The 12,316-nt window shown below is 41.1% G+C and overlaps 1 protein-coding gene across 2 annotated transcripts in view; it reads right to left on the bottom strand.

The window, feature by feature from the left end:
* The window catches only part of LOC111221838 (cadherin-4-like), a 191,609-nt gene that overhangs the window by 38,215 nt on the left and 141,078 nt on the right, over positions 1-12,316 (bottom strand). For both annotated transcript variants that reach the window (XM_022745416.1, XM_022745417.1), the window contains exons 6-7: positions 6,662-6,817; positions 2,044-2,188 (exon numbers count right to left, since the gene is read on the bottom strand). In XM_022745416.1, coding sequence (XP_022601137.1) covers positions 2,044-2,188; positions 6,662-6,817 — 301 coding nt within the window. The remainder of the gene's footprint in view (positions 1-2,043; positions 2,189-6,661; positions 6,818-12,316) is intronic.

Raw genomic sequence — 12,316 nt, 5'->3', positions numbered from 1 at the left:
TACGTACACAGATACAAACCATTTAAAAAGTTAAAGATGTAAACAGGATTTTTCAGTGATGAGAGACTGTGCAGTACATCTTTCTTAGAATTTTTAACAATAAAACTTTTTAGCTGTTCATGAATCAGTTGATATAAATGATTTCATGCTTCCATTTAAAGGTATTTTATAACTTTTATGACCAAAAATTTTGAGCTTATATCATCCTCCTTTAACACGAGGCAAGACCAATTTCTGTTCACTTCTTTAACCGCAATACAAGTTCTGAGCTTGTATAGTACTTTAGCAGGAATCTGATAGGTGCAAATGAAAACTTATTGCATATAACTATATAACTATTACAGACAAATCCCCACAACTATTGGTTAAGGCTGTGGTTCCTCACCTGGGGGTTGGGACCACAAAACCAGGTTGCAAGATAAATCTGATAAATCTGAGTGGTAAGATGATAAATATGAAAGAAAAACAAAATAGAAAAGAAGAAGAAAATACATATTCCAATCCTGCTACATTCTCTAATTGTTTTTTCTTGTTAAAATTGATTAGTTTTACTTCTTCAGGCCTCTAATAATATTCAAATGAAAACATGAACATGCTAAATGAGTGCTTCATTGAAGAGGCTCATTTTTTGGTGAATGATGAACTGGACGTTCACAACTAATGATTGTGAACATGAGCAGGGTTAAATCTGGTGAGAATTAATGACGCTCACACACCAGAAGGTGGGGATAATGCACCAACAAGCTGTTTGCCAACTGCCAAAAAAAATCAGAAGAAGAAGAATTGTGTTTCAAGGCATGCACCAGGTGTCTGGTGCAGGCAATTCAATCAACGCAGCCACTGGTACTGCTCAAGCTAGTTCATATGAACATTTGAAAGTTTTTTAAGAACAAATCAGTGCAGATTCCAACTGAAAAAAATCTCACATTTTTATGCAAATTGTGTCAGCTGGTTCTGAATAACAAGTCTGAACGTCGGCTACGTATTTGAAACAGCACATCGAGTTAAAGCATCAGACCAGTAAATGGGGATGACAAGAAGACAGGTCAGACCATGAGCCAACAGCCACAAGGTTCCTGAACCTGAGTCAAACTCACAGCATATACACATAAATCATATACTCACATTGATTTGTTTTGGCTTTTAAAAGTAATCTCTGTCTGTGACTTTATAGTAGTATGTAATAATACATTTCATTTGGGAAGTGCTAATGATTGGGGGCAAGAGGAGCAGGAGGACGTTGTACTGAAAATGAAAAGCTCAGAGCAGCCCATTTAAAAAAATGGAAGAAATGAACATGAACTGTAGTTCATTTTAATCTGCATGAACTGAACTTTGATTTAGCTCTTGTGAGGTGTGAACTTGCAAAACATTGAGTTTAGACTTGCAACTCCAAGTGGGGTGTTGTTTCCATGCTATTTAGTGTATTAACAATCATGAATGTAATAGCAAATAAGTAACCACTCCATAGTTTACCAATTGTGTTTTTGTAGTGTTCGCTGTGTATCCTTCTTTCCAGAGCTCTATTTCTCTGCAGTAGGGGTTTTTAAAGTCTCACACTGTGGACACCCCCGCAACACACAAAATCAAGACAACTGCATCCCCAAGACCCCTCGTCATGTCTTTCCTGTTGCTGCAGATTCAGGGCCTCATTTTAGCCTGTAATTTTTTATTTATTTTTTTAAGTACACCGATGCAAATATCACTGTCACTGGATTATTTTGGTCCTGAGGAAAACCTTAAAAGATGACGATGGACATCAAAGATGATGATATTGTTGGGAAGTGAAAGTCACACTGAATCTAAATGTGTGTAACATGAATTTGAAAATTAAGGAGATCAACTGCCTCCATGAGCTCATAGCCACTGTCTCAGCTCCAACTTTCCGAGAGAGGTAAACTATCATGATGAACGATATATGGGAATTTATTTTACTCAAAACTTCCCCATCGCTTTGTGTTGTAGTGCAGAGTTTTCAAATGAATCTGCACTTTACCTGTCTTGTGATGCCAGGCAGAGTGGCGTGGCAGAACTACCTCTTACCTGGTTTGGAGCCTTCAGCCACGGAGCCATTGTACACTTGATTCTGAAACTCAGGTCTGTTGTCGTTCATGTCGATCACATAGATGTACAGATCGATTGGATTCTCTACCTGGTTACCATTCATGTCCACTGCATGGGCTCGCAGCTGTGAAAATACAAAAAAGCACAAAGAGAGAAAGGATCATTATCACTGAATGCTGAATATTAGCTCCAAATATAGCTCAGCTGACAGGAGGCTGCTGGGTTGATTGATATGAAACTCTGCAGTCTGCTCTGGACTGGAGCACACGGCACAGCCTTGACTTTATTAACTAGCAACTTCATTCAACTGGCAAATATTCTGTTTCTTGTCTGCCAATGGGGTATGAGTATCCTGTTGGTATCTTGGCAAGGACCACAACAACACAGATAGGGGCAAAGTAGTGAAATGTTCCAGACTCACAAACAACACCTATTTTGTTGTTAGCACAGCCAGAGGCCTTAAGAATATCAGAGAGGTGCTGCTGCTCAAGCTGTGGCTTCTTTTTGTTCGGGGAGAATGTTTGTCTCGATTTGTTTTGACAAAACCAGCCATTTGGATGGATGTCTCTGAATGATGAGTTCTTCCTTGACAATTCACAGTGTGAGAACAGACAGAGCAAAAGACGAGGAGAATGAAGAGGGAAAAAAAAGTGGTGCAGGGAAAAGGCGAATGAGATGGGAAGGAGAGGAGGAGAGTGACTGAGCCTTGTGCAAGTAAATGAGAGATGAAAACACAAAGAGGCAGTGTGAGGGTGTGGGGGATTGAACAGGGAGGACTGACAAAAGCAATCATCATCTACAGTGGGATGTCTTAATCTCCACTGCTACTGTTACACACCCTCTGCTCCCCACCAATCCCCGCTAATGATATCTAACATAACGCAAAGCTTTGTAATAGCCCTGGAACCAAACCGGCACTGTTCACTGTGACTTACATTACTCTCATTCAATTGCCTAGAAATTCATGTCCTCTGCAGAAATGTTATTCAATCACAGCTTGGCTTGGTAAGAGGAGAAGGGCTCTCATTCTGGCTAAAACTGACACACTGGCAGCAAAATATTTTGTCTGCCACAACACAGACGAGGAGAATCTGCCTGCCAGCCTATTTACAGGAAGTCGTGATGTATTGTGGGGTGACATGAAAGATTGAATGGCAGCACCTGCCTTCACCGCAACAAAACTAATCATGTCGCCTTTTGTGCCTGCCTGTCAAGGATGTATCAAAACATACCCAAACACACGCCCGCTGGAGCATTCACACACGCATCCAAACACCAATTCAGACACATGTTTATGCATATCAACATGGATACTGACACAAGCGCACAGATACACACTGCGGAAACACACAGAGCCAATCAAAAGAGCCCTCTTAGGCCACTTAATGATCCTCAAGATGCTAGTTTTCCATTGGCTGAAGCACAGCAAACAAACATGGAGAGGAGACGCGATAAACAAACAAGCCCAATCTGTTTTCTCAGCTGTGAATGCTGCATACTGAGGGATGTGTGACTGAGTGAGTGTGTGTGAGTGTGTGTGAGTGTGTGTGTGTGTGTGTGTGTGTGTGTGCACTAGAGTCTGTCTATGTGTGTCCGTGTTTGTGTGCTCAATGGAGGAATTTGAAATGTGACCTGAGGTGCCTGGAGGAGTGTGTGTGCCGCGCAGAAAAATGCAGTGTGAACCGACATCAGTATTCTGCAGGGTGAGCTTTAGCATGACTGGACCAACCACAGAGGAGAAATACAGTTTGTATTTGGCCCATTGGTCCCTTTACCCAATATATATCCCCATTTGTACTGTACGTCCAGGAGGCCCTTGACAATTTTGCACTGAATTCTGTCTGTAGAGCTGCTGAAATATTGTATATAGCTAACGCTGCTGATGCTAACTGCCTTTCTACTTGATGTACTGTATAATTAGAGACACTTTACAAACAAATTGCTGTTACTGTTGTTATTTATTGTGGATTCATCAAGTTTTTTTTGGCTGATTAAATGCACAAACCAGACATGCTGCTATAACTACTAGTATTTTTTAGCCAGGCTCAGGATGGCACTGTTGGCCTGTCAGCGAGTTAGCCCACTACTCAACCGGTCTGGACTGAAATACCTCAACAGTTAATCAATGGATTTCCATGAAACTTGATAAAGATATTCAAGGTTCCTAGAAGATAAATTCTATTGATTTTGATGATCCCTTGAATTTTCCTCTAGTGCAGCCAGCAGGTCAAAGTTTTCAGTCATTATGTCAACATCTGTTGGATGGATTGGCACAAAACATTGTGGGATAAAACACCCCCAGACAATGTAGCCCAATGGCTTTAATGATCCTGTGACTTTTCACCAAGAACCATAACCAAGTCAAAATTTAAATATGTCCAATACTTTATTTATGAGCAGACATACCACAGCAGTTGTACTTTGGTTTTAATGCTATTTAGCAAATGTTTGCATGCTAACACACCCAACTAACATCAGCACCTTAGTATACTGCTGTTAGCATTTAGCTCACAGCACCACTGTGCCCAAGTACACAGCCTCACAGAGTTGGTAGCCTCTTAGTCTTGTCAGCAGAAATAATTAATATCATTATTGAATAATTCTTAATAGTTTACATTTAATGGTGTGTATTTGAAACCAACTGTCCAACAGCACTTTCAACTGATTGTCATCGGTGCATCGGTGTAAAACACACATACACACAATTTACTCTGAATTTCATGGATTCATGCAACCATATATGAAAAAGAATCCCAGACATTCGCATATTTGTTCAATTTTTGCTCGTGCCCTGCTGACTCACAGTAACTCTGTCTGACAAAACTGAAGTTCAGGCTAACACCCACTCTCCTCACCTCGCAGATCACTTCCCCCTGGTGCTAGTCTGACAGAAACAGCAGCCTCGTCTCTCTTTTCACTTGAACCCAAAACTAACAAGCAAAGTTTGGCCTGCGAGAGCACAGCAGCGCTGGGAACTTCTTGTCAAGTTGAAAGAAAGTAAGCACTGGACTAAATTTCCCCTGGGTCAAACTGCCTGCATTCTCCTACACTAAATCATACATCACATCACAAGCAGCATGGGTCCACGGGAGCCTAAATGGAAGCCGCATTCAACTTCAAGTGCCCTCAACCTAACATGCTGTTTTCACTACAGGCAGTGTCAAACAGGAGCTGTTTACTGAGCGGCTGTCCTTTCCCAGGGACCAATAACCTGCCTACTTTATTGATCCCAATTTGCTGGTTGAGTGTAAGAGCAGGTATGGAGAGACAACAAACACACACACAGCTGTGTCCAGAGCCTGGATGTGGCAAGCGAGGGAACAAGAGGCTCGTCTGAAGCTAAATGGAACACATACACAAGAGTACGAGACCAACCAATCAAGAAGACAATCATTTAAAGCTTTGTGTTTGTTTATAGTCACTGCACGTACCTTGTGTGTGTGTTGGTGTTTATAATGTGTGCATATTGCTGAGTGTGTGCACTGACAGACACTGAAGAGATCCAGTCTCCTTTATTCTACCTGTCCTCCGAGACAGGAGCATGCCTCTGAATTAGCTCTATCAGCAGCACAGCCATCTATCATGCTGACAGTCACGCAGGTATTGTGAGTCTGACACCAGCGCTCACCGCGAGCAGAGGTGTTAGTCTTTGCTGATGTACACTGAAACCTATAATGTGTGTATATTAACCAATGGCCTATTGTTAACAAGTCTCCTGTGGTCTGCATATTTAATTCACACGTCTACGGAGCTGTTTAACCTGAGGTTCCAGAGGGGCCAGTCATGAACCCAACCCTCCAGTTTCTTGTGTGTGTGTATGTGTGTGTGTGTGTGTGTGTGTGTGTGCGTGCGTGCGTGCGTGCGTGCGTGCGTGAAATCCTATGGGTCATAAGCAGGCTAACTATACAGCTGCCGGCCCGCACCTTTGAACAGCTGAGCTCCAGAGTGCACGAGGTGAGAGTGCAACTATGTGTGTGGGAGGCGAGGTAAAACAGGGCAGCAGTACACAGCGGAAAGTTGGGACACACACACACACAGAGTGAGAAGGGGTGGAGAAAAGAGAGACCTGACAGAAACACTCATCATATATCAATCAGCTTTCGATTTGAGGAACACACACACACACACACGCGCGCAAACCTTTGCAGTCACACAAGTGTACGCACCCACTCGAAGCCACACCTGCTCATTAGCTCTGATTGTAAGAACAAAGACAACAGTTTTCTTTCACTCCACTTTGGTTCTCTCTCTTTTTCTCTGTTCTATACATCCCGCGCTGCTCTGTGCAGCTAAACCCCAATCTACATGACAGCTGTGTGAAGTGGCTGTGTGTTTTCTCAAGGCATTCTTCATTTCATTGCTGGATTCCATATCAATCAGACCCTGGAGAGGCTGGTGTGAAGGCAGCGCTCAGAGGCTAACAGAACAGCAGGTCCGCCGAATTGTGGCTGTGTTTTGACAGACAGCATTAGTGTTAGCATGAAAGGTAGATGGGGAAGAGAATAGGCAAGGCACATTGCCACAGGGATAAATGGAGCATAAATGGAGCTAGAGGGGAAATAGAAACAGACAAGACAGACAGTCATTTCGTCCTTACATGGAAGGAGGCTCTCTCCTCTCTGTCCAAGGGTTGGGTGACAAACATGTTGCCGCTAATGGGATCTATGTTGTAGATGCCACTCGGGGGCTGATCAGCGCCTGCTCCTGTGATGCTGTAGCGGATGCCAACATCCTTGTCCTGATCTGAGCGGATCTGAGGACACAGAAACAGAGAAACAAGTTCAACAGAGAGGAAAATCTGGTTTTTAGCCCCGGCTTTTCAGGCTTTTGCTGCACTTGTAACAAAAGACACAAAATGTTCAGAGCATGGTAAGTGACATAAATCATCAAAAACACATTGTCAAGTAAAAGGTTTGAGAATGGACTGAGAGTACATTGGTTGCTTGATAGATACCACTGCAGACTTTCTTTCTAGCCAACACTTGAACTTGAACAGCCTGAAGAAAATTGCATAATTTGCAGAGAGGGAAATGGATCCATTGTCAGAATTTTGTCTGACCTGTTGAGTTTTTACTTCACCTTCATGACAGTGTCTCAGTAGACCTTGAACAGGTATAAAAGGACCTTACTGTCAGCTACCTGTCCGGGATGGTGTGAAACTGATTTCTCATCTATGTCTGACTGGAGTTTAATATCTCAGTGTGCCTGTTCCATTTTTAACACTTGGCTGTTTTTTTTCACATGCAATTCAAAATGTGACATTTAAGCGTGATATATTTGACTTTGAAAAAGTTTCAATATGAATGCCTCCACAGCCGCGGCAGTAAAAATATTAATACTTTTACTCAGCACCTTGTTGACTTTAAAGAAGACAAAAGGAGGAAAAGGAAACAAAAGGGACTGCAGTATTTCTTCCTCAGGCATTGATTTTCACTGGGCTCCTGCTAGATTCTACTTTTTCACTATACAATGCAACAACATTAATTAGACATTTGTGAAAATTATGGGTCTGAAAGTGTTGCCAAGTGGGCATAGAACGCCTTTCACCTCTGGACCCAACTTGTAATCAATTACCTGGATAAATTAGGTGCTTGAGAGAATTTCTTATTCCTTCATTTATTTAACCCTTGTAGTATTTGTGTAGGTGTTAACAGGTATCGTTTGACATTTCGGGAAACACGCTTATTTGCTTTTTTGACGAAAGTTAGATGAGGAGATTGATATCACTCTATATCTGCACGATAAACATGAAATGACAGCCTGCAGCTGGTTACCTTAGCTTAGTGTAAAGATTGGAAACAGGGACAGAACAGTTTTCTTTTGGACAGAACCAGACCAGTTGTTTCCCCTGTTTAAATGTTACAGATCAGTAGAAATTAGGGGTTGAACAATATCCAAAAAATAATAATCATATTGTGATTATTATTATTATTATTATTATTATTATTATTATTATTATATGGAGTTAAGATTTCAGTTGGAATGATCATTTTTACATTTCATTTTGAAAATGATGATGTGATTTTTGTTAGAGCTTGTACCAAACAGCATGTTCCTTTACGTCTGGAGAATATGATTTGTAGGCCGGGGCGTCTCTGTTGCATTTGGATATTGCACTTGGTCATATTGCGATTTCAATAACATTTCAATTAATTAAAGCCATAATAGAAATTAATAAAAAAAGACTTGGTCATATTAGGACAAATAATAATAATAAAAAAAGATCCTCCAGCCTATCAAGTAAAATAATCACTGAATTCTAGTCCAAATCATTTGAATGGTGTTATTTTCATCATCGACAGAGTCCAACACTCACTACAACACACTCACATGCCAAGAAAAATAAACATTACAGTACAATTTCATGTACATGTTTCATTTGTTTGTTTAATTACAGCACAAAACCAGCAATGATTCAGTCAGCAATTACATGGAACCTTGTTTACTATGGAAAAAAAAGCGTGAGGATAAGATCTGAGGCTAAAATTCAGACCAGCCAGGGTCAAAGCCTTTACTACATACAGTCATGATGTACACTGTCAACATTATGAACATGACATGCTCCGGGAAAACACCCAGTAAAATACTGCATCGTGGAGACACTATCAAATACTAAGTACAATGATTTATAAAAAATGTTTCTCTTATGTGCTCAATTTTTGACTGTGATCAGTTAATAGTCAAACAAAGTCTACAGATGTCTGTGAGTGTTGAGCAGTTCAGTCAAGCAGTGAGTCAAGAGTCATTTTCTCTGCTTAGACTGTTTAACCTGAATAATTTTTAGGGCCATGACGTTGTGAAACTACAATTTATTTCACAATGAAAAAGCCAAAATGGGAATTACGTCTAACAAATAAAGATGATTTTAGGAGGTAGACAGAAATTACAGTAGTTAATAACTCCCTAAACCCAGTATTTGATGGCTTATGGATGGGCTTTTATTAAGTGCCTAAATAATTGATTGTGTAGTAGCTGATTAGGATGCAACTAGCAATTAGTTATACTGTAGATAAATCTGTGATTATTTTCAAAATTGATTGATAATTGTTTTGTCTATGAAATGTCCCAAATAGTAAAAAGGTAAATTATAATTTCCAAGAGCCAAAGGTGACATATTGAAATTGCTTGTCTTATCTAACCAACAGTCCAAATCCCAGACATATTCACTGTGCTACTATATGACAGGAAAAGCATCACATCTGCAGATCTGAGAAGCTGCAACCAGTGACTGTTTAGCATTTTTATTAGAAAAATAAAATAAAACAAGCGATTATCAAAATAGCTGCTGTTTAAGCTGTAGTTTTCTCTCATGTTCAAAAAACATTTGTGGACCCTGGTCCAGTCAGGTCTTTCTTTTAGTGTCAAATATCTTCACATCATCTTTAATCAGACCTCGCCGTCAGGTTCTGAAACATGAGACTGACTTTTTTTTTTTAGGGGACTGAACCATCACTATGGTTACAAGTCAGAGTGAATAATCACAGAGTCAAATGGAGAAGAAGGAAAGGCTTGAGTCTTTTTTTCTCTCTATCTTTCTCTTCCCCTCATATGCAATTTTACTGGTCTGTGGGGCTGCAGATCATGCATGAAAATGAAATTACTTCATCCGTTCAGCAGTGACGGCGGCTTCTGCATAAAACATCTCTCTGTTTGAACATGATACCCTCTCTCTTAATTTCCAACATGGTCCTCCCACACCCACAGTGTAGCACTCCACTGCGAGCTTTCACAGCCGCAATTTTCAATTCCTGAGCTCACTTCACTGTGTGGATCCTGCATCTGCTATTTCTGAGTGAAACGCGGCTCAGGATCCATATGTGGATCCTGTGGGTTCAGGTGTAATGAACAGTATTGAATAACCCCTATCAATCAGTGCACTGTACTGCACTCTCACCACTGTAGCATGATGATGATACTGTAAGGCTAATTAAATTCATTATTCACGACGCCCACCATCTGTCCATCAAAGCAGGGTGAAACTATGGCATGAATAATAATATAATTTGATCATTCACCCTCATCATCAGTGTGGGGTGCGAACAGAACAGTTGGATTATGCATTTTAGTAATGAGAATGTGCATGAGAAATCCTCTCTTTTATCTGTGAAGGAGACCAACATGTTAAGGCTTCACTGTTCAAAACAATGAGAAATGAACTGAGGCGCACCATGAAGAGTCCCATCTGCTTGAGCTGCAGGAACATGCAAAAAAAGAAAAAAAAAAGAAAAAAAAGAAAAAAGAAAGCTTCATCACCTTGCATCTGCTATTTCTGCATGTAAGTATTTCCTGGGTGGATAAGAGCCGGCTCGTGGCCGTGTGTGTGTGTCTGTGTGTAGTGAAGTGTTGGACAGGTAAGAGATTCTCTATGTGTGCACCAAAGCGCGGATCAAAAGGAGCGGCTTGGTTCAATAATTCACAAGGTCGTCATGCGGGAAACACACATGAAATTTTCGACTGCCATGGGTTTCTGCTTTTGCGTCAGGACGTCTGCTCAGTCACTGAGAGTGTGTGTGTGTGTTTGTGTGTGATCTGTCTCTTCACCGAAACTTCAAAGCAGACCGTGTGTAGTTGGTGTAACAGCCCCAAGAGGAGACAAAGGAGCTCTTAAATGTCATGCGGCCTGTGCTTCTACGCCTGCTTAAAATTCAGCATCAAGGCCACCTGAGACCCGATGTCACATTCACCAGTGTCTCCTAATGAAGAGTCTTTATATCAATAAATTGAATAAATGAAGAAGCATGACTTCTTAGAGTCCTGGGAATCCAATGAGTGACAACTGCTAAATTGAGCCATTTGAATTGAATGCTAATGATGAAAGCTGGGATCTCTTTTCTTCTCCTCCTTTCTCTCTCCATATATCCATCGCATCTTTCATTCTCCCTCTTACTTTAGTAGCTCCTGGCAGATAGAATGGCTACTAATCACACTAAAAATAGCAGAGAGAGGGAGATGCAAAGGACTTAACTGGCTGTCTGTCTCCGTCAGATCAGACCAGGCATCAGATAAGTGACCTATTTGTAGCTCTTTGAGAGTGATTTCCTTGATTACTGACAACTGCTGGGACCCTGTGGGACAAGCTATCAGTGTGAGAAGAAAGATGGAGGAATGGAGGCAGGGAGACACAGGGAGCAAAAACAATGGGGAGTTGGGGAAAATTAGATGAAGAATAGTGTTCTGTTAAATCTCCTCAGGGTGACGCAAGGCACAACAGATAGAGGGAACGGAACGGAAAGGAATACATTTCCATTTATTGAGCATAGCGGCTGGCTCCCTAATTAGCACACTGTGAAGTTTCCCTCTGTCCAAATCTCATTTAATTGATCCGACCCTGTATGATCACCCTATCTGCATAAATAGTTTGATGCCTACATAAACAGGGATTAATTTGCTGTTTATGTGATGGTACTATGCGTTTCATCTATTCACTCCACGGTGGACTCATTTCTAGCAATGCTGCAAAATGAACAAAGCAGCACTCTGCTATGCAAAGGACAAGCATGTGTGAAGCTGCAGTTCTCTTCCCCCAGCAGTATTCTGCTTCCAGGAAACAACGATCATTCAGCCAGGAAGTTATTAAAGGACAGCGGGCTGCAGGCACCCATGGGATCATTAAGGGTTACTATGTGCTATGGGCTAATGTCACACAATAATGGGAATCTGTGGTTTACACTCTTTGATAGCCTCTTTTATATCTTGTCTGCGTTTTGTGGTTCAGGCCTGTGTTGTAGTCCTCTGGTTTTTCTCTCTCTCTCTCTCTCTCTCTCTATCTCTTTATTTTATAGCTCTTTATGGGCTCGGTCACCTCACTTTGCCTTTAAGGCACATCAAACCCCCCCCACAGGTTACACAGGCTCAGGAGCCACACCAGCAAGAAGCCCCGAAGATCATTCAATACCACATATTGAATCAACACAATTTACAAACTTACACTATTATCAAGATGTTCAGCATGTTGTTGCCACTAATGGTCACTTTTTAAACTGATCAAAAGCTTGAGGAAGAACAAGAGTCCTCCAATTAACATGAAAAATGTGAAAATATCACATATGCATATAAAATGTGGGTAGTTAAATCAGTTCAAGTGGGTCCTGTCCATTGAAGCTGCTACGTAAAGGCCAATATGAACTGTTGCTACGGCTCCAGTTTCTGATCAGTATTAGTTTGGAAAGGCATCAGTGAAAAATATTATGAAAACAAAGGTTGTCACCAGTTTGCTTTAAGCTTTTTGAGAACAAACAAAGGATACTATGTA

This window comes from Seriola dumerili, unplaced genomic scaffold (assembly GCF_002260705.1).
Source record: "Seriola dumerili isolate Sdu_G_001 unplaced genomic scaffold, Sdu_1.0 BDQW01000088.1, whole genome shotgun sequence".
NCBI lineage: Eukaryota > Metazoa > Chordata > Actinopteri > Carangiformes > Carangidae > Seriola > Seriola dumerili.
The sequence above is the reverse complement of the archived record's forward strand: the minus strand, read 5'-3'. Positions and strand labels throughout refer to the sequence as shown.